Genomic DNA, 23,266 nt, shown 5'->3' with positions numbered 1-23,266 from the left:
CAGAGAGACAGAGAGAGAGAAGCAGAGAGAGAGACAGAGAGGAACAGAGACAAAGACAGAGACAGAGAGACAGAGAGAGAGCGAGAGCACTAGAGCTAGAATTGTTTGAATCTTTTGAAATTTCAAAGCCCACCCCAGGGACACACTTCCTCGAACATGGCCACACCTCCTAGTCCTTCTGTGCTGGCTAGTTTTACATCAGCTTGACATAAGCTATAGTTATCTGAGGGGAGGGACTCAACTGAGAAAATGCTTTCAGAAAATCTGGCTGTAAGCAGGCAAGACTGTAGAGCATTTTCTTTTTCTTCCCCCCCCCCCCAACATAATATTTTTTTTTATTATTTGGGAATTTCATATGATATACCCCAATCACAGTCACTTCCCAGATCCACCCTTCACCCTTGTGACCACCCCCTGCAAAAAAAGAATAAACACACACACACACACACACACACACACACACACACATCCAATTTGTGTTGCCCGTATACTCACTGGAACACGGTCCAGCCCCTTAAAGAAAACAGAGTCCTTCCCCACCCCTACTTTGCCAGAAGCCATCAACTGTGGAGAGCTACACTTCAGCCTCCTTATCGCAATTTTTAAGAGTTCTCTTCCATGGTTTCCTGCCTAGGCTGTTACTTTTTAGGGGATGAGGGCAGGGGTAGGGCAAAAGGAGCTTCCTTGCCTTTTACAGTCAGCGGGAGCATGAACCACAGACATCCACATGGTTTCCAGCATCAGCACATGCCACAGACCTCAGCATGGTCTCTGGTGGTAGTACAGACTATGGACATCAAAACAGCCCTCTACCAAAGCCCGGCTCATGGACATCAACATGGCTTCAGGCAGCAGCACAGACCATGGACATCCAAATGGCCTTTGGTGGTAACATGGGCCATGGATATCAACACGGTACCCAGCTGCAATAGAACCATGGACCCAGACATTGTCCTCAACAGCAGCACAGATAAAGCATTTTCTTAATTAGTGATTAAAGGGTGAGGGCCCAGCGTATTGTGGGTGGGGACACCTCTGGGTTAGTGGTCCTGGATTCTATAAGGCTGAGAAAAGCCATGAGGAGTAAGCCAGTAAGCAGTATGCCTCCATTGCCTCTGCATCAGTTCCGGTCTCCAGGTTCCTGCTCGGACTTCCTTCAATGATGAACTGTGATGTGGAAGTGCAAGCCAAATAAACCCTTTCCTCCCCAACTTGTTTTGGGTCGTGCAGTTTCATCACAACAACAGTAACCCTGACTAAGACACCTTTCCCAACAGTTCCACCAACTGGGGACCAAGCATTCAAATATCTGAGCCCATGGGAAGCATTCTCATCCAGACCACTACCATATCCTGTCATAAACCTTGGAAGTTATTTCCTGCTTCTAGCCAGCGTGACCCGAAGAACTCACTGCCATAAAAATGAATGCTATGACTAATTTGTAAAAAATCTGATTCCAGAGTCCACTTACGTGGCAAATGGTTTCCTTTCCAAATCTCGGCTACCTATGCTACATCGCTTGGCAGTTGTTGTGGCTGCTCTGTGTGCAGCTGACCTTACCGTCCACAAATCGTTTGGGTTTTCTTTTTATCTTCTGCTTTTATTTTATTCGCATACAACTTACAGCTCAACGGAGTCAAGGGATTCCATCAGAGCCTACCATCTAGTTAGCTCTCTACTTTTGGTGACTCTGAGTCAGCTGTAAGTGCAAGCTCGTGCACTCATTCAACAAACATTATTAAGTAACCCTGTTATCAAAGAGTGTATACTCAGAGAAAAATAATTGCACGGATAATTATACACAGTACACGAACAATTTAGGCCAGGAGGGGAATTTTAAGGCAACTCTTACAGACTTGGCACAAGCTGGGGGAAATTTGAGGCTGCGTCCAGGAAATGAATGAAATAATTTTCAGTCTGGGAGGGGCCAGATAAATAGAAAGCATGGCATAAAGTCAAGGAGATAAGAGTACACATAAATATGTGCAAAGGCAGCCACTGAAGTTTTTAGACTCAGACACATGCTCAGAGCTTCTATTTGCAATAGCCACTGTGAGTATATGCTGAAGGCCTACTGTGTGCTTGATGGTGATTTAAGCACAGGAACTATCCAACAGTGGACAAAACCCAAATACCCAGCAAGCAAACCCCAAAACCCTTGTCTTCATGGAGCTTTCTACAGAAATTGATGGTCAATACACAGAACGATAAGATGGAGCACGTTATAGGCAGTGTTGAGAGCCATGCAGAAAAGGCCAGGAACCACGAGGCAATGATATTTTGCTGTGGTTTGTTTGGTGGTCCTAGGGATTGAACCCAGGACTCTGTGTGTGTTCTGCCATTAAGGCCCTCTTCCGGCTTTCTGTCTTCAAACAGGGTCTCACTAAGTTGCTCATGCTAGGCTTCAACTCTGTCCCAGGCAGATTTGAATTTGCAATCCTCCTTGCTCCAGACTCCCAAGTAGCTGGGATTGTAGGCCTGTACTACAAGGCCTGGCTCTGAGGTAGTGCTGCTCATTCAAAAGCCATCCTCAGGCAGAGGCCTCAAGCAAAGGCTGGAATCACGTGTGTTACGTGGGGGTGAGAGCCCTCCAGGCAGCGGAAGCAGCAAGACCAGAACAGAGACTCAGAAGTGAATGTGCTTGGAATGTTTGGAGAGTAGACTGGAGGTCAGTCTGCTAGAGCTGAGAGAGAGAGAGAGAGAGAGAGAGAGAGAGAGAGAGAGAGAGAGAAGAAAATGGAGCCAGAGGTATGGTGCAGCCTTTTCAGAGATGCTGGCCTTATGTGAGATTTTATGGCTTATTCTGTCTGATTGCCAGGTTATTTGCCTCGGAGGTTGTCTCCTAGTTGTAAAAATGCCTCCAGTGGGCTAGGGGTGTAGATCAGTGCTAGAGTGCTTGCCCTCCATGCCCAGGGCCTCGGCTTCAACTCCTGGTACTTTTACTCTTATTTATTATTATTATTATTATTATTATTATTATTATTATTATTTGTGTGTGTGTGCACGCGCGCACGGACAACCTTGGAGCTGGTTCTCCTGCTATGGGTTCTGGGGCTGGAACTCAGATGTCAGGCTTGGGAAATACTTCCAGTGTTGGAGTAGTCTCCTCAGACTTAACACTTTTAACAATGAAACTGTAAAGCAATAAACCAGTTCTTGAACAAACATCCAGATTTGTTTTTAGGTCTTTGAAGTACTAATTCTGATATTTAGCCCTTCAACTTTATGACAAATACAAGTTTAACAAACTTTTTCAAAATCTTCCAAATGTGTATATGTGTGGGTGGTGGTGGCGGTGGTGGTGATGGTGGTATTGGTGTGGTGGTGGAGGTGGTGGTGGTGGTGGAGGTGGTGGAGGTGGTGGAGGTGGTGGTGTGGTGGAGGTGGTGGTGTGGTGGTGGGTGGTGGTGTGGTGGTGTGGTGTTGGTGTGGAGGTGGTGGTGGAGGTGGTGGTGTGGTGGTTGTGACACTCGTGAGTACTGCTGTGGACAGGCCTGACACTTAGCTTCCACTCCCACCCTGGAGAGGAGAGACACTTCTCCTAGCCTCCAGTCAATGCAGAACAGCTTTCAGGAAAATACGTGGAGACTTTGACAGCCTCTCCCAGAGTCTGAGAGAATACAGGATTACTGAGACATCCAAGTTCCTAGGAAAGAGAAGATTTTGTGGGCATAGAAAACACTGCGGATGAAACATCATTTTTTACTGACTGTAGATCTGTGGATGTACGCACTTTCCCCAGAGAAAAAGTGTACTGAAGCCTGCCATTTGCTTTGATATATGCCAAAATTAGGATGGTCTAGTGGTTAGACAGAGGTAAAGCTGGATGGAGAGTCATAGGATGAGAAAGTAATAAAAACCACCACCACCACCACAACAACAACAAAAAACAAAACAAAACAAGAAACCACCCTAGAGTTTGGTGGGAGGGAATTCTTCCCAAAGCTGCTTAAGCAAGGGATTCTTAAGCCATCTCAAAAGGCTGCCTACCTGAGTCCCTAGAGCATCAATTCCCAAGAAGCTTCTGACCTTTGATTTCCTAATTATTTACTGAGCACTTGTAAGATCCTGGGCATTGGAATGGATGGTGAAGACATCATAGGGAAATAGTGTGTGAGGGAAATACTTGATAGAGATAGAAAAGGTTTAAAAATCAATGGAGACAATGATAATGACAATGTATTTTGATCATGTTTTTCCCTCCACCAGAGCCTTCCCACTTTCCTACACATCCAACTTTATGTTCTCTCTCTTTCAAAGAAAAAAAAAGACACACACACACACACACACACAGCAAAACAAAGAAACAAAAAACCCACAAAAAGAAAAATCAAAACAAATAAGCAAAAGACAGTAAGACCAAAAATGCCAAGACATAATGAAACAAAAAGCTCAAAAATATCTCACTGAGTTTGTTTTGTGTTGGCATACACTCCTAGGCATGCACAAATGTTAAATATGTTTTCTACGTGGCATCCTATTTCAAGGAGGAAACAAAAGCTAGTAAGGGTATCCCTTCAAGGCTGGATACCAAACTTATGGTAAATGTAACTCTAGCCGTAGTAATGTATCTTTTCTTCCTTACTTTCTGTCATAGTGGACTGTCTCTCCTTCCATAGGAGTCCAATTTCTTCCAGTGGTTTTTGTATCCTGCACCCTCCAAAAGCCTCAGAGGGTGTGTGTGTGTGTGTGTGTGTGTGTGTGTGTGTGTGTGTGTGTATGTGTGTGTTGTGTGTGTGTGTAGTATATGTGTGGTGTGTGTGTGTGTGTGTGTGTGTTGGTGCCCTGCTAGGAGTTGAACCCAGGTCCTCGTGCATGCTAGCCATGCAGTATACCACTGAATATATATCCCTAGCACCCCCCCCCCCATTCTTGATGTTGAGATAGAATGCAGGTTTCAGGCTCGCCTTTGACCCACTCTCTAGGCCAGGCAGCCCTTCAGCTTGCACTCTTGCTTCCAATGCCAGAAGAGCAAGCAGCCTCTTCTCCATTACAGCGCTTGCCTGATCTTCTTAGAATCTGTTCCTTCAGATCCACCTTCTCTGGTTTCAATCCCCATTCCTCCTGGATTTCTTTGTCAAGATACATTTCCTTGGGAATTACTTGCTCTGTGTGTGTCTTGCCCATTAGACAAATATGGCCTTTGCCCTCACCACGGCTTGTTAATGACTGTATCTCCAGTAATTAGCATTGTACTTGGCACGTTGACTATATTAACGTTTGTTGCTAAATAAAATAATTCATTTATATCACCTGTAAAATAGTTCTTTAAATTTCTTTGTTTTCTTCATAGAGTTGATTTTCTTTTTGTTTTTGTTTTTTTTTTGGTTTTTCGAGACAGGGTTTCTCTGTGTAGCTTTGCGCCTTTCCTGGGACTCACTTGGTAGCTCAGGCTGGCCTCGAACTCACAGAGATCCTCCTGGCTCTGCCTCCCGAGTGCTGGGATTAAAGGCATGCGCCACCACCGCCCGGCTTTTTTTTGGTTCTTTGAGACAGGGTTTCTCTGTGTAGTTTTGGTGCCTGTCCTGGATCTGGTTAAGAGCCATAGCCATCCATTTTGGGATTCCATTAAATTAATAGGACACTGTGACACTTCTTGTTTGTATAATTCTTATAATTTATATAAATGTTGGATTTAGAAGATGCTCAACCAGAGCAATTTCAGTCACAGAAATCACATAATGTGGAAAGATATTTAGAGATTCTGTATTTAAATTTCCTCTTACAGATCCTGCAGAAGAAGGGGAAAACCTCAAAAACGATAGTACATTTATGACTTCTAACTCACATGGGGGTGTCTCACTGCTGAAGACCACCAGAAGGGACACGGTTCTTTTCATCTTTCTGTTGGAAAGCAGGATGAACATCTGCTAGCTTATGTAACTACCCTGTATAAATAGCTTCCTTTTGTGGAACATCCTTAAATTCCTTCTGCACTCATTGAATCCCGAACAAGGGTGTGTAATAGACTCTAAAGGATCTAACATTACACGGCTTGCACATTTCTAACACAAATATGTGCGCAATTTAAATAAAAGTGTGTGTGTGTGGCAGAGTAAAGCCAAATGCGTGAAAGTCTCCATGTACAAGCGTACATGTTTCTCCATCATTCTGTGTGCGTACCAGCCTTCATATGTCTTGTTGACATAATACAGCTCTTTTAAGTTGGCAAAAATACAACATCCACACTAGCACAGTTAGGACCTTCATAGACTAGCCTCTGCTTGAAGGCTTCAGGTAAAATCAGACTAATAACCCAGACTAACCAAAAAGGCAATTTGTAAGCTTGTCTATCCTCTCCGGAAGCATGATGACAAAGCAAATTTCTTAAACTTCTTTCACTTTTTCAGACATTGATCCCTTCACTAGTGACCTAAACAGCAGCCAAGCCTACTTGCTTTCTTCACTGAAGAATATATAATTCAGCTGATTCACTTTATCAAGCCAGAACTCTTCTGGAGAGCTTGTGTTAGAGGCTGTGCCTAACTCCCCAGAGAGAGTCTAACAGTAGCGTCCAGTTTCAAGGCTGACTCTGTCTTTAAGGCGTCGATGACAGGAAGATTAAAAGGAACAATCCATAAGCATAGGGGGAAGGCAGCGGAGAAGATAATCACTTCTTGGGTAGTTATGTAGATTCTGGGTACATCTAGGGTTTGAGATGGGCAAAATCAACCTGCGATTGAGACTAGATGTGAGTCTGAACCTGAACAATATATTAATTAATCATTGTTTGTGGAGATTTTAACAGGGCTTCTTTCCCACGGCTACTCCGGGTATGCAACTGATTTGTGCACTTTTCTGAGGGCAAGAGTGTTGTTTTCATTCTTTTAGAGTCCTGGCAGGATCACATGACTAGCGAGGAGCTACAAGCTCTTCCAATATCCCGACTCAGTTTTGGCTCCTGAAGAGACTCCGAGCTCGCAGCAAAAACCAAACAGAGGCGTCCCGGGTTCAAGGGAGGCCCAACTCTCCCAGTTCAACAGTCCTTGGGAGGAGTGTACATCGAAGCTCCCAACCCCGTGGTGCCCCCGGCCTTGGTCGTCCTCCAGCCGCCCCCGCTCGCTCGGGTTGCTCCTCGGCCGTCCCCGCCCCTGCGCACCTCCATTTCCTACTGCGCCTCCGCCCTTTCGGCCCCGCTCGGCTTCCGTCCCAGATGATCCCTCCCCGGGGCGGCCACCGCCTCCACCGCCGCGAGCTGGAGCCGCCTCCCGGGCCAGTGGCGTAGCCGAGTCGGCGTCCGGCCGGCGGTGCGGTGGGGACGGGACCCGGCGGGACCGAGCGGGGGGCCATGGAGAAAGCGGCCCGCGGCGCCGCGCACACCGACTAGAGCCGGCGCCCGACGCCGGCGCCATGGATCGAGCGCCGGCCGAGCAGGTACGCGAGTGCCCCGGCTGCTCTCGGCCTCCGGGAGGGCCAGGCCGTCTGGGCTGGAAGGCCCGGGGAGGTGGACCGGGGCCGGTCTGTGCTCAGCGGCGACAAGCGTTGCTCTTGCAACGGTCTGGAATGTATTCGTTTTATGAAGCGACTACCGTGGCTTTCCCCCTTGTTTCCCTAGCTAGTTACTTTGCAAATAATTACCCTTTTTAAGTGGAGCAAGAGTTCATTTTGAGCCCCCTTTTCGTATTCGCACAGTAGTTCCGTTAGTGGTCTCTTTAGTTTTTGATTGCATCAAATTCTTGCTGGTAAGTGCTGGGAGGAAGGGCTAGTGACAGTGTGAAAAATAACTTACAAGAATAGTGTCATGCTTCCTCCTCCCCCCAGCTTCTCTGGAAACGTCTTAATTGGATTCTGAATTTTCTTTACTGTCACTTCTCTTCCAAAGCCTTGGTCAGGTAGTCACATAGTTGAAGGGAAAAGAAACACTAGTGATTTGCCTGTTATTTTTGCTAATAGTGAACTCGAATAAACGAGACGCCATCTCCCAAATGTTTATATGTAGTTAATGACAGTTTTGATTTTGAATTACACTCTTTTCAAGCCAAAACACAGCTTTCTAGTTTTGTGCACTTTGTCGTTTCTGTTGTTGAGACTTGTCATATTGTCTATTCTATCCTAGATCTCTTAGGGTCGATCTTCCTGCCTCAGGACTTTGCAGCAGGGCCTTGCCACACAGACTTTAAGAAGGAAAGAAAAGTTTCAAGAGAATAGAAGTCTGCTTTTATTAAGGAGCACAAAGTATCAGAGGAAAATTGATGGGGGGCTTCTTGATAACTACACACTTCCCTGTGGCCCAGAGTATTTTGTTACAGCTTGTCTTAAATTTAAGTAAAACGTTTTTAAAAGTAATTCCGGAAAAAATCAGAGATTTCAAAGTTTGACAAAAGAAAAGGAAATTTCCTGCATGTGCATCTCTAATGAAAGGGTGGGACATTCTGAGCCTTCGTGGACACTCAGGAACCGGTAATGCATATGTATACTCACAGCTCCTTTCATCTTAGAGGAAATGTAATTACCTATTTAGATGGTAGCGTTTAGCATAGCTCTCTACATGTCATTATCCTAAGAGCAAGTGTACCAGACTGTTTAGAGAGCATCCCTCCTCTGTCATCCCACAAACTCCACCATCTACAAAACCTTTGGAAATCTTAAGAGCTAGAAAAAAAGCCATGCAAAATTATTTCCTATCAAAGTTTTTTTTTTTTTTTTTCTCTTCCCTCCCATACCTCTTGCCTCAGCCCAGCCTGTAGTGGGAGAACTACTAAACAGCATTTAGATAGGTAAAAACCCTCAAGAAGAATTTGTGTCAAATTCCCATCACCCTCCAAATGTTTTGGTTTTTCCTTTTAAACCATTGCTGGCTTTTATTCAGAATTTCTGAAAACGCCTACAGCATTAACTGATGTAGTGCTTAGCAGTTTACATAAGTTAGTTTGTTTTTATTTTTTAATTGTGCTCAGTAATAGACTTGCTGCACTTCAAGTTAACATAATTAATAAATCCTTGAAGGACTGTACAAGGGTAACTTAATCTAAACGTTTGTGTCCGAAGACATTCGTGCTATAGGCTTTTAAAATTGCCATTTACACAAGCTCATTTTATGAAAAGATAAGCCTTGCTTATGTTCTGAGAAGTCATTGGTAATGTCGTGCTAGATGGATAGTCCTAATTGTAATAACAACTGAAATCATCTTAAAACGGGAAGAGCCTCTCAGGAGTATTCTCTCTTACTATTAAGTCAATAACAAGTAGCTCAATTTTTAACAACCAGAGTTAGCTGTTACAAGGACAGTTATTACTTGGTATGATGCATTTTCGTGTGTGTGTGTGTGTGTGTGTGTGTGTGTGTGTGTGTGTGTGTGTTGGGGAAATAAATTGCATTCTGCGCATGTAGAGGTCAGAGGTCAGGGTTGGGCAGATATTTTCCTCATATGCTCTTCACCTTACTTTTGTGGTGTGTGCCTCACTGAACCCAGGGCTCACTGATGCAGCTAGACCGGCTGGCCAGCAAGCCCCAGGGATCCTCTGCCTGCCCTCAACACTGGGACCACAGGCCCTACCTCCCAGTGAGCCCCAGGGATCCTCTGCCTGCCCTCAACACTGGGACCACAGGCCCTACCTCTGCACTAACTTTTTCCTTGGGTCTGGGGACCTAAACTCAAGTCTTTATTCTCTCACAACAAGCACTTCATGGATCAAGCTGTCTTCAGGCCTCCTTTTTCTTAATAATAATAATAATAATAAATAATAATAAATCTTGTGTAAAGGGATGTGAGGAATAAATCACGGAATTAATTTGTAAAGATTCAGTGTCTCTATTTTTAGGAAATCTAGGAATGTTTTGGAGTTTTTGAATAAATAATAACATAGAAGTGACAGGACACTTGAGGTTTGCAGGCTGTTTTATATCGTCACAGTTCTCTAAAATCATCTTAACTTTATTTAGTACATTAAGTACACTCTTCTAAAAGGAGCTATAAAAATCACTGAGTATTTGCCTCTTTCATTCCTAGAAAGACAAATGCAACGAATGCCTATGGCTTCATGCAGTTTTGTCACAAATAAGAATGTAAAACTGGGCTGGAGAGACGCTCAGTTGGTAAAAGTACTTGCCACCAAGTCTGATGACCTGGAACCCACAGAAAAAGGAAGGAACCGTTTCCTTAAAGCTGTCCTCTTCACACCCCACATACACATCACATATACGTGTGAACATGTAGTAAAAATATACGATTGTTTTAACAGTTAGCAAAAACCAGGACTCCAAACTAAATGCATAGTTTTCCATATCTACAGGTTCCAACCTCTGAGAGAACCAGCTGGATCAGGAATACTCAGGGAGAAAAAGTTGAGTCTGTGCTGAACACGTGTAGGCTGTCTTTGTTGTCCCTGAACAACACAGTCTAAAAGATAGACCCTTACATAGCCCTTGGGTTTGTTAGTTGTAAGTAGTAGAGAGAGAGGTAAACAGTACGCTGCGGGGTGTGAATAGCCTGTGTGTAAATACCACACTCCCTCCAAGAGCTGAGCATCCATGGACTGTCAGATCTGTAGTGAAGGTCTGGTAACCTGCCTTGGACAGGGAGGGGCAACTGTATTTTAAGTGTTACTTGAAAACAGTTATTATCCAGTCACACAACTGACGTTTTTTTATGGGACGTTAAGACATACACACACTTTTGTTTGTTTGGGTTTTTCTTTTTGTTGTTGTTGTTTTAAGACAGGGTTTCTCTGTGTACCTTTGGCTGTCCTGGAAATCTGAGGACCAGGCTGGCCTTGAACTCACAGAGATCTTCCTACCTCTGCCTCCTGAGTACTGGGAATAAAGGCCTGTGCCATCACTGCCCGGCTAAATAATACTCTTAGGGAATGTGCTCATTTAGTGAAAACATTTGGAAATTTTTAAGCCTTTATATTAAAAACAGAATGACAAGTCATTAGAAAAATATTAACTAAATATCAAAGGTCAAAGACAAAAAGTAGAATAATAAATAGGCTATTAGGAAAATATAACTACATATCATATGTAAAACCTATGAGATATGACTGAAGTGCTACTCTGAGACAGATGTGTAGTCACGAATACTCTGTGTGTGTCAAAGTTAAAAAGGAAAATAAAATTATCTGTCCAAGGCAAGAATTTGGGGGAGAAACTTTAAATAAAGCAAGAAAGAAAATAAATGTAAAAGTAGAAATTAATAAATTAGATATATGAACATTAATATTACATGTAAAATGGTGACTTTCTGTTATTGTTTAAGAAAACACCATCAGGTTTTAACATGCTTTAATAGTCCTGTGGAAAAGTGTGTGGGTCAGGACGTAAGTGGTTACTCTATGTAAATCCCCTGGCCTTTTCCTCAGTATGCTCTGAAATTTTGAACACTGACAGTTACAGTTTGTCTTGCAAGTGGTTTACTTTTCAACAGTTCAGCAGCAGGTATCTGGTTCATTCATGTCCCCTCGAAGGCACCTATTTTATCTGTACGGGGGTGTAAAAAGCATTAATGTCTGATGCATTTTCCCCTTCACATAGAATGTGGAGGCTTCCATCGTCTTTCCTGTGGGTGTGTGGTACATACTCTGAGGTTTCACTGTGGGAGAATGTCTCATTATGTTCTGCTTCAGTTTTGATTTTAGGTGGGTGTCACTTTTCTGTTGCTTAATCTGGGAGATTATTTGCATTCTCCTGGAGGCTTCTCGGAGGAGGAGCTCAGGATGCATTCTCTGCTGCGATGTGCTTTTGAGTGCTCTGTGCTTGTGTTCCGTCACCTCGGTGCGGTGGCTGTCACTGAGGCTCTGTGAGCCAGTGCGTGGCTAATGGACTCTCTCAAGGTTATTGGTATAAATGTCATTTTATTACTGACATTTGCTTTAATATGTTCAAAATCAAAAATGAGTGAAATGCATAAGTATTTTCACAGAATTACTCAGATTTTTCATTAATTTAGGAAATTCTGAGATAACTTGTGAAAGATAGTTTTATCACTGATTTGGGTTTTTGAAGCAGATAGTAAACAACAGTGGTTATACTATTACTTTATATCTATTTTTTTTATTTTATGTATATAAGTGTTTTGGCTGCATGCATGTCTGTGCACATGTGCATGCCTGGTGACTGTGAGGACCAGAAGAGGGCATTGGCTCCCCTAGAGCTGGAGTTAGAGACTCCAGGTAGGTGCTGAGAATCAAATCTGTGTCTTCTAGAAAAATAGTCAATGCTCTTAACTGCTGAGCCATCTCTCTAGCCCATATTTACATTTTCTTTACAGTAAGGTAATAGTTCCCTTCTATAAAATTTAGTTTCTCAAAATATAGATTATGAGGGGCTGGAGAGATGGTTCAGTGGTTAAGAGAGCATAGGACTTGTCAGTGGACCCAAGTTCAATTCCCAGCACCCACATAGGTTGGCTCACAACTTCCTGTGACTCCAGCTCCATGGACTCTACCCCTCTAGCTACACATACTCACTTATTTCACTTACCCACACATAGCCACATATAGTCATATATACATATAATTAAAAAGGAAAGAAACCTTTAAAATGTGTCTATATAAATATATAGATCATGAGCTAGGTGTGGTGTATACCTATGAGAGGGTGAGGCAGGAGGATCAGGAGTTCAAGGCTGGTCTGGAAATAGTGAGACCCTTTAAAAAATGACAATAAAAATTAGTGACTAAAACATGGAAATTCAAACTGAGGAATAATATTATATAAAGTAACTAGTCTAATTTTTCAATATTTTCAAAGATATTTTCTTCGATTTCTATACTAATATTAAAAATTGACAAAATTTGTATTTTGACATTTGAATTTTAAAGGATTATTTGCATTCAGCATTGCTTTTTGGGCTGTTTGTTTAGGTATATGGTAGATAATTGAAAGCTTCAGAGTCACAATGAACAACTTTGGAAAACATGTAACGTTGAAACTGTAGAGAAAGCTTGTCAGTCTGTTCCTTCTGGTGACATCTTCTACCCATGCAGCTGTTGACCACAGTAGCTTCTCTCTCTTTCTCTCACTTTGCTAAAAACAAAGGATCATTTCAGTGTTTGTGAATTTTATTGTTGAACTTTGGTGTCTAGAATTGCACTTAGAGTAGAAACCAGTACAAGTCTTTGTCTTTGAGGATGTATTCATGTATGTGTGTGCCTGTGTGTGTGTGTGTGTGTGTGTGTGTGTGTGTGTGTGTGTACACATCAGCTTAAGTAGCCATACATTCTGAGCAAGTTACCCGGGGCTATAACATGTTTATATAAAATGCAAATTAGGCTGTGTGTAGAAGTTTGTTGCAACCTTTGATCTGAACAAGAATTTGAATTTGTTACCAAAGTAATTGATTAGGTTGTTTTGATTTTGATGAGGTTTTGTTGGGGGAGGGGCACAGGGGAAGAAGCAAGAAAAATATTATTTAAAACTGTTCATAGTTAATTACTATGACTCTTTTCTTCATTATAGACTCTTCAATGTATTCGTATTCCTTGCTTTATAGAAACTTAATAAATATTAGTCTAGATCTTACAACTCTTCACAGTTCTTCCATGTTCAGAAGGACTCTGGTTTTTAAAAGAATCCTAAAAATTACATTTTAGTGTAATTAAAAGAGGATTTCTCTGCTTTTGTGCATGTGTATAAACTATATAAAACAAGTTTTTATTATCTGAGTTGTTGGAAGTCAGCTTCTTTACCCAAGTAAATGGCTTATTGGTATGTTGTGTGTCAGTTTTCAGTTCTAACGAGTGGCATGAGAATTGCCAGCTCCCTGACACTTGAAGGTGCTTTGCCAGAGTTGTCTTGCAGGAAACCATCCATAGTTCACAGTAGGTGTTCTTACTCCTTCAGCTTTGGCTGATAGTTGTGAATGCTGACTCCACAGTTCAGTGGGGCAGGGAGGGAGGAACCTTGTGAACAGTGCAGATCTATCTCCTCCACTGTTAATGAGCGTTTCTCATATATACCCCAGACTGTTGAGGGATCGTTTGGCTTTTCTGAGGAAAAGCTGTCCATTACGCCTTATCTTTAACTTTTCATGCATTTGTTATTACTTTTGTAAGAAAAGAGACCTGTGTTTTTGTGGGAGCTTTTATTAAACTTCACATTAATGCCTTTAGTAGGAAAATGTCCTAGTTAGGATTATTTTGTTTTTGGTTTTGTGTTTTTTGTTTTGTTTTTGGTTTTGGTTTTTCGAGGCAGGGTTTTTCGCTGTGTAGTCTGGCTGTTCTGGAACTCACTCTGTAGCCCAGGCTGGCCTCGAACTCACAGAAATCCCCCTGCCTCTGCCTCCCAAGTGCTGGGATTAAAGGTGTGTGCCACCATCACCATCTAGAACTATTGTTTTTTAAGGTAATTGTTTGAGTGGTTGAAATATTGACTTACAGCCGGGCAGTGGTGGTGCATGCCTTTAATCCCAGCACTTGGGAGGCAGAGCCAGGCGGATCTCTGTGAGTTCAAGGCTGTCTCGAAAAACCAAAAAAATAAAATAAAATAAATAAATAAAAATAAAAAAAGAAAAAAAAATATTGACTTATATTTCACCAACTTTGTTTTTAATAAGGTGTTTAGTATTTTTTAGATTATGAATTTACATGGTTAACATTCTGATTTTGAAAACTATACCATAGATTGCTTTTTTTTAATTCCCTTTTTGAGACAGGGTCTCTAGACCTGGTTGGCATTGAATTCTATGTAGCAGAGGATGGATGACTTTGAACTTGTGATCCTCCTGACTTTCTGCCTCTCGAGTGCTGGGATTCCAAACCTGCACCACCATGCCCAATTTATGTGGTGCTGGAAATTGAACCCAGGGCTTTGTGCATGCTAGGCAAGTACTCTACCAGTTGGATTCGACCCCCAGTTGCTACCCACCCCCTTGTAGGGAGACCGGGTTTTGTTGTATCTGGGCTGACTTACTCACTATTTAGCCCAGGCTGGTCTCAGGCTCTTGGCGGTTCTCCTACTTTAGTCTCCTAGGATTACAGGGATGAGCCGCTGTGCCCACGTCCTACAGATAGTTTTATGTTTCAGAAACTTAAATTTGTTAAATACAATGTGCAGAAAATTACTAAAATCAGCATACAACCTGATAACAAGTTGGATGGCTTTTAAGTTCCTCTAAGATATAGAACTTCCCAGGGACCCCCAAGCTCCCCAGGTGCCTCTTTCCTAAGAGTGTGTTCCTGTCCTGATGGGTACAGAGCTCATTTCTTAATATTTTTCCATGGGTGTGTTTTCCCAGAGGGTAGTTTTCCATGGCTTTTAGTTTTTTGGAACTGTATCATAAGAAAAGATACACAGGAATGGGGGAGACTGACATGGAAGTCCGTGTTAGGGTCACATTAGTGTCTGGTATCTCCTGGAAAAATTACTATCATTCTTTCCCTCCATACTTAACCATGAAACTTAATTTTTCTCCTATGTTTTTGACTCATTTTAGACATTTCCCTTCATTGTAATTTAATGATACAAAACTTAATTTCCTGCCATGGGCAAAAATAGACTACTTTTTCAACTCTTCAAAGAAATGTAATTATTCTTCAGAACTTAAGTTGAATAAGACTTTTCCCCCTTACGAAATTAGCAAAAAATACCGTTTTGTCTGAGAAGCTAGATTTCTTACTACTACTGTATTTTTAGAGCTGAGTTATGACTTCTTTATAGTTTTTGATTATTTTAGCAGCTCCGTTGCATAAGAAATGATTTCATTGGAATGTTGTGACTTTTGTTAAGTCCTTCCTTGGTTTCCTGGTTATCCGCTTACTTTTTAAGTTGACATTGCCGTTCCTTCTGTGTGTTCTGTGAGTACTGTTTGGAGGGTCGTTATAAGTGCCAAATGTGTATTGGTTGTTCATTTCTAACCCATGCATTCTATTTTCTCTTTGAAGAATGTCAAACTGTCCGCTGAAGTAGAGCCATTTATTCCCCAGAAGAAGAATCTGGATGCGTTTGTGCTCCCTATGGCTCTCCCAAACGATAATGGAAGCATTTCTGGTGTCGAGCCAACGCCAATCCCCAGTTATCTGATTACCTGTTACCCATTTGTCCAGGAAAACCAGTCCAATAGGTAATATCTTTAGTTTTTTTTTTCATTGGTGGGGATATAGAACTTGGCATAGTCCATTAATCTTTTTCTTTTGTAACTTTCAAACTTTAATATTTATTTGTATTTTTAAGAAGAAGTAAAAATATGCAGAAATTTGAAAGCTGTCAACATGTATTATTTTCTTATTCTTTGTAAGAGGAAATGCATTTTTCTGAGCATGCCATTGAAATATATTGGAGTATAGTGACCCAAGGGAGATGTGAAATACAAGAAACCTTTTTTGAGATTAAATGCTTAATCTCATAGTTGCCAGGACAGTGTCTGGCACCAGAAGGAGACATGAGGGACAGGTGTTGGGGTGCCGTGATTGAGTGTGCACTTCTGCTGCTCCCCAAATCTAACCCGGTCCCGGTAGCTCCAATAGCATGTGCCTATAGGACCAAGCGGGGCTTGCAATAGTGGGGTATGCTTGCTGACCCTCCAGAGGTCTGCTGGGGCCCTCGTTGCTACAGTTCATTGTATTGTTCATCGTATTGCCTGTTTCAAGTTATGCTGTGTACAGGAAATGGTATTTCTCAGCACTCTGGGATGAATGGATGAGGCAGCTATGGCTCTATGGCTCTGTACAGTGGTCTGTGGGCTGAAGCAACTAGTATTTACACATCTGTAGCCCATTGTGGCACACTCTCATACCAGAGCACATTCTTTGCAAAATTCTGGATGTGTGATTACACACATTAACAGACTACCTTGTGAAATAGTAACGCCCCAGTGAAGATCCTGAGTTTCTTACTCCAGACTTTTCAAAGTTAGGCAAACAGTAGAACTAAAGAATCCTTCTCAGTTGAACTTAGACTTCATTGAAAATCTTTGGGTCAGTTGGGTGTGGTGTCACAGACATGGAGAGGTAGAGGCAGGAGGATCATGAATTCTAGGTCATCCTTGAAGTCAAGGCTAGCCTAGGCTTCATGAGACCCGTTTTTGTTATTGTTGTTGTTTTAAAGATTGCACTGTCAGATAATGTAGAGCATTTCTTTTTTTTTTTTTTTTTTTTGGTTTTTTGAGACAGGGTTTCTCTGTGTAGCTTTGCGCCTTTCCTGGAACTCACTTGGTAGCCCAGGCTGGCCTCGAACTCACAGAGATCCACCTGCCTCTGCCTCCCGAGTGCTGGGATTAAAGGCGTGCGCCGCCACCGCCCAGCTAATGTAGAGCATTTCTATAAACAATAATACTAGTTCTCTCTGTAGCAAAATAGCCATGTGCACTATGAGGAATTTGTTTTCTTGCCTTAATGTGAGGTAGTCATTAGGAATTCATAAGCAAGCCATCCTTCAGATTATCTTTTAAGTATTTTTAGGATTTTGGTAGTCAACCTTGTCTTCCATTTTGCTTTGCCATTGCAAAGGCGAGGAAAAGGACCCCTTGTTCCTCAACAGCAACCATTGATGAGAGGGCTGCTGGGACAAGACAGCATTTTATGAGCTTTGTGGGAACTGAGTAGAGGATAAAGGTATCAGTGAAGTCTTCTTCCTGACTTCCTTGGACATGGGGCTTAGGTTGCCAAGGAGAGAAGCCTTGCTGAGACCTGAATTGGCTTAGTGATTAGGGGAAGAGGAGGTGTTGGGAGTCACTCTCTGAGGGTGCTAGGCTTTTGCAGAAGGCTGTGACAGTTGTGAGTATTGGACGTGGACTGTGGGTGGTTGTGTTGTAGATGCAGAAGCTAGATGTTTCACTTTTAGGCAAGCAGATCTTGAGAGGTTTGAGAGCAGAATCAAAGGGATGTGGAATTCGGCAAGCTCTCAGATCTAGATCCCTTTATACTACCATGTGTGTTGTTATAAGTACAGGGCATAACACATGATGGCGTTAGTTTTGCCTTTTTCCCTACAATTATTGTGAAGGCACTCTTCTGTCTTTATTGTTTGTTCTGCTTTAATATTGCTCTTGGACTCGTTGATGGATTTTTTTTTTCTGTTTTGTTTGGTTTCACAGACAATTTCCTTTATATAACAATGATATACGATGGCAACAGCCCAGCCCGAACCCTACTGGACCCTACCTTGCCTACCCCATTATATCTGCTCAGCCACCTGTGTCCACAGAGTACACCTATTACCAGCTGATGCCAGCACCCTGCGCCCAAGTTATGGGCTTCTACCACCCTTTTCCTGCACCTTACTCCAGCACCTTCCAGGCTGCGAACACTGTCAATGCCATAACCACAGAATGCACGGAGCGTCCAAATCAGCTGGGGCAGGCCTTCCCGTTGTCCAGTCATCGGAGCCGGAATGGTAACAGAGGGCCGGTAGTGCCAAAAGTGAGTGGCCACTTTCTTGAGGTGTAGTTTTTAAATACGGTATATCTGTTGGTGACACTGGTATAGGTAGTTTACTGCTGGTATCCATTGACCTTTAACGCTTCACTTGCTACGAAGTAGAAAGTATTAGAGGCATATTTTAAAAAATCATTTTTCCTGTGGTATTTATTTCCCCCTCACTCTTGATTGATAATGTAAAGTCATCTTCATGATCATTCATTGAGTTTTACGTAAACACAATGCACAGTTATTTCTAAATTATTTCAATTTTGTGCTAAAATCACTTCACAGCGATGATGTCAACATTAAATGGATCATGTGGTTGAATGTTAATGTGCCTCAAGCTGTTTCAGTCTTCTGCAGTCAGCAGGAGAATGGGAAAGAACAGTGTTAGTGGTTCCTCATAGCCCTTCAACCTCAGGGTCTGTATTCTGAGTCGTTAGTAGGAAAAACAGTTTGTCACTTAAGAGAGTAAGAAAGAAGTAAGTGACGAAGCCACTTCTGTTCAAGGCCAGCATTTGACTTGTTTTATATATATGTATATATATAAAAGATGCAGTGCTGTCCTCCTTGAAGTCATGGGAGAGTTCTATTTACCCCAGGCTGCTTTTCTGTTAAGGTTCTTTATTGAAGCTGTAAGAAAAGCCTGTTTGTAGCCAACACTGTTGAGCGGATGGAAGACATTTCTCTGCGTTACTGCTGTGGAGAATTCTCACTCTCCCAAATTCCATTAGCTAGCTTCCTCAATAGAAAGTCTTCGCTGCCTTTTGGCATAATTTTTTAAAATTAAAAATAAATAAGCAGTAGAAATGAATTTGAAAATATTTTTGCCTTGGTTCATGGAAACATTGTGGGTCAAGGGAACTTTTTTTGGGGACCAAGAAGGATGAAAGGAAATAGGTATTAAAAAGTAAGATTGTAGTGTATATTTTCCAGGTGTTCAAAGAATGGGGTTTCTTAGAACACCTTTCCAGCAGTTCCAACTCAGGAAGTGGAAGTTAAATTAAGAGTTCTGGTGTATAAATTGCTGTTGAGGAGTAATTGCTCCAATTTTTAAAAATTTGAAGGAAGAAATCAGCTTTTTAATATTTTCTGTTTGGACACCAAGGTAGAAATATTTTGCTCATCTTTGTTATGAGCCCAAATTTAGTGACCGGGTAACTTTTCATGCTTTTACTACCTTTTAAAATAAAAATGTTTAGCCCTTCATATGGCACTATTAAAATCTTGCTAATTGTTAATAATTGATTTAAAAAAATAAAAATGCAGGTAAACACTAAAATCAACTCAGATTTTACTAATCATAGTGTTAATAATTATCCAAAAAATATTGTGTAAATGTGCTTATGGTACATTATTTAGCCTGTGATGCTTCTTAGTGAATAATTTCTCAGAATCAGCTAAGAGCCCCTGATTTGTGGTGCACCTTTTGGTCTTTCTGTGATGAATGTGATGTGTAATTGATGTTTAGTACATTTACTGGGTTCCTTTTTTTATGTGTGTGTGTGTGTGTCTTTTAAACCTAGCCACAGCTTTTACAACAACATATAAAAAACAAAAGACCGCAGGTGAAGAATGTGGCCACTCAGAAAGAAACAAGCTCAGCAGGCCCTGATAACCGATCCAAGATTGTGCTTCTGGTGGATGCTTCCCAGCAGACTGGTAAGGCAGAGCCCTGGGTGTTTGTTTGTCTTCTTGTTTATTCTTACACATGTGGGTAGGCGTGTGTACTGTCTCAAAGTTGATGCCTAGTGTCCTCAGTCGCTTTCCTCCCTACATATTGGGGGGCTAAGGCGGGGTGTTGGGGTAGAGACTCGATGAACCTGGACCTGGCTGTCTTGGCCAGTCTAGCTAGCTAGCTTGTGCTAGGGATTCTCTTTGCCTTGTGAGCTTAAGACAAGCTCAGCTACATACTGAGAGCCTGTCTCAAAGAATATCGTAAGGATTGGAGAGATGGCTCAGTGCTTAAGAATGCTTCCTGCTCTTTGCAGAGGACGGGAGATTGCTCCCAACAGCCATGCCAGGTGTCTCACAATGGCCTGTAACTCCAACTCCAGGGAATCTGATGCCTCTGGGCTCCATGAGCACCTGCACTTACAGGCACATTACCCTCTCCCTGTTAAACATAAAAATGAATTTTTAAAAATTTGTAAATGTCATAATGAAACTCTTTATTACATATAAGTGATATATGCTCATAAAAACTTTTAAAAAGACTCACAAGAGAGTCCTCCAGACAAGGTCTGGATTGGTGTGACTAGGTGGCTCGTTGCTTTCTGCTTCTCTAGCCTTTCCTGGTGGATAGTTAATGGTATAATGTTTTACATGTGCTTAGATCCTCTGGGAGCAGAAAGAGGACCTGGGAGTTAGTTGAAAGCCATCTTGTTGATCTTCCAGTGCTGTGTGGCTTGTAAGGCCTAAGGCAGTGTGTTTAATAGGCTGCCATGCTTAGAGTAATTATGAGGAAAGTCATGTGGTCCAAATCTGTTCTTCCTCACAGTGACTCATTCTACATCCTTTTGTAAACCTTAGCAAGATTCTTAAAAGTACTCTCTGAGCCAGGCGTGGTAGCACACACTGTTTTGTTTTTTGAGACAGGGTTTCTCTGTGAAGTCCTGGCTGTCCTGGAATTTACTCTGTAGACCAGGCTAGCCTCAAACTCAGAGATCTGTCTGTCTGTGCCTCCCAAGAGCTGGTTTTAAAGGAAAGTGCCATCACATCTGTTTCTTTTTTTTTTTTTTTTTAATTGGTGGTAGTGGTGGAGGTATACACTTTTAATCCTAGCACAAGGAGGCAGAGGCAGGCAGATCTCTTGAGTTTGAGCCCAGCCTGGTCTACAGAGTAAGTTCTAGGATAGCCAGGGCTATTTAGAGAGACTGTGTTTCAAAAACAAACAAACAAACAAACAACAAAAAGACTGTACTTTGCTCCTTAAGTCATCAAAAGGATAGCCTCCTGGAACATAAAGGTTGGGAGGCATGATTTGAATAGATTGTGTATACTTTCAGCGTTTCATTCCTTAGTTTGTTTTTAACTTCGGAGGATTACCTGGCAGCACTAAGAGATAAAAATTACTTAGTTTTGTAGAAGTAGGTCTTTCTACTTGTAGCAGGTTTTTAACCTTTGAACAGGCTTGTATTATTATGTAATAAGAATATAAGGGGGCTAGAGTCAAGAAAGGGAGCTGCAAGATTGCTCATCAGGTGAAGGTACTTGTTGTCACATTGAACAACCTGAGTTTGATCCCTGGAACCTGCACAGTGGATAAAGAGATCAAACTCCCAGCCGGGCGGTGGTGGCGCACGCCTTTAATCCCAGCACTTGGGAGGCAGAGCCAGGCGGATCTCTGTTAGTTCGAGGCCAGCCTGGACTACCAAGTGAGTCCCAGGAAAGGCGCAAAGCTACACAGAGAAACCCTGTCTCGAAAAACCAAAAAAAAAAAAAAAAAAAGAGAGATCCAACTCCCACAAGTTGTCAGCTCTCTGCTCAGCTGTGGCACTCAGGCCCACACACATGCACACACATAAAACAGATAAAATGTAAACAACAACAACAACAAAAAAGCAAACCAGTTGTCTGGATTCAAGAGAAAAGCAAAGATCAGCTGTGTTCCCACGTGACACAAATAAGCAGTTTAAGGTTTACAGCAGCAACAGGAATTCAGGAGTTTCTGGACTCAGAGTTAGGGATCCATGAGGGGACCCCTCGATTGTTGTGTAAGACCTTAGAAAACCTGATTATCAAGCACTAGCGTCCCCCAAAGTGAGTCTGCAGTTCAGTACAGTTATAATTAAAATCTCAATAAGAATTTTGGGGGAACTCAACAAAGTAATTCTAAAATAAAGGAGCAGTGGTCTGGAAAGTATCCTTTGTGCACTAAAGCTTAAAGTCAGCTTCATGCTTTTTAAGTTAATTAACTTTGTTCATTGACAACTTCATTCATGTAGACAGAGAATTCTGTCACCTTCACTCCCATGATCATCTACTCCCACCCACCCCCATGTGCCCTGTCTTCACTCTGCCAATCCCTTCCCACATTGCTGTCCTTCTCCAGGTTTATGGTATCAGTGTCGTACGTAAGAACGGGAGCAGAAGTCCATGGGGATGACACGGACAGCACTGCAGCCTCCTAATTTATACCCCATTCAGTTGACCAAGACTTAGATGAGAAAGAAAGCCAGTGAACAAAGAGAATGGAGCTGCTCCTTCGTGGCTGCCTGGCTGCAGAAAGAGGACCATTCCCAAAATTAAGAATTTCAGTTTAATTTAAAAGAATAAACTATAAGATTGGAAAAGTTTATCTATTTATTTATTTATTTTTAAAGATTAGTGAGAATAAGAAAATAGTGGTGTACTGTCTTTGGGGCTTGGGGGCTAGGGAACTGGAACAATTTTGGCTTTAGGGATCATTCTTTTGATGCAGTTAATCCATAGTAGGTGTGCTCACATGGAGCTTCCCCTTTGAAAGAGATTTAAACTGTTATCGTAGTGCAAGAAAAATACCAAAACCTTCCTAGTGTCCAGTGACAGGTGACAGTTCATGAATATACAGGATGCCCCTCCATAGAATATATAAAGCCATCTTGCAGTAAAGTATGAGGACTTGTCATAACACAATGACATAGTATTAAAAAACACAGATCCAAATTATATCAGTTTTGAGGGAGGGTCTGGAGGGAGGGCTCAGCAGTTAAGAGCGATTGCTGCTTTCCCAAAGGACCTGAGTTCAGGTTCTAAGTAGCTATGTTAGGGACTCACAGATGCCTATAACTCCAGCTCACACAGACACATACACACAAATCAACAAATCATCAAATCAGTCTTAATAGAACTGTAGAAAAAGGAAAACTTGTGAATTGTTGAGGTAATTGTAACAAGCTCTTTAAAATGTCTTAATATTTCTGAAATTAAAATAAACAACTCAGTGGAAAACTTCACAGAAGTCACACTGAAAGTAAAATTAATCAGA

The 23,266-nt window shown here is 42.0% G+C and overlaps 1 protein-coding gene across 1 annotated transcript in view; it reads left to right on the top strand.

Annotated features, from left to right (window-relative positions):
• Positions 1-7,193: 7,193 nt before the first annotated feature.
• The window catches only part of Secisbp2l (SECIS binding protein 2 like), a 50,222-nt gene continuing 34,149 nt past the window's right edge, over positions 7,194-23,266 (top strand). The window contains exons 1-4 of the mRNA XM_059261308.1: positions 7,194-7,374; positions 15,823-16,001; positions 17,973-18,297; positions 19,824-19,959. Of these exons, the coding sequence (XP_059117291.1) occupies positions 7,351-7,374; positions 15,823-16,001; positions 17,973-18,297; positions 19,824-19,959 (664 nt within the window). The 5' untranslated portion in view covers positions 7,194-7,350. The remainder of the gene's footprint in view (positions 7,375-15,822; positions 16,002-17,972; positions 18,298-19,823; positions 19,960-23,266) is intronic.

The sequence above is a fragment of the Peromyscus eremicus genome, chromosome 4 (genome assembly GCF_949786415.1).
Source record: "Peromyscus eremicus chromosome 4, PerEre_H2_v1, whole genome shotgun sequence".
In the NCBI taxonomy this organism is placed as follows: Eukaryota; Metazoa; Chordata; class Mammalia; order Rodentia; family Cricetidae; genus Peromyscus; species Peromyscus eremicus.
This window is presented reverse-complemented; position numbering and strand designations above follow the sequence as displayed.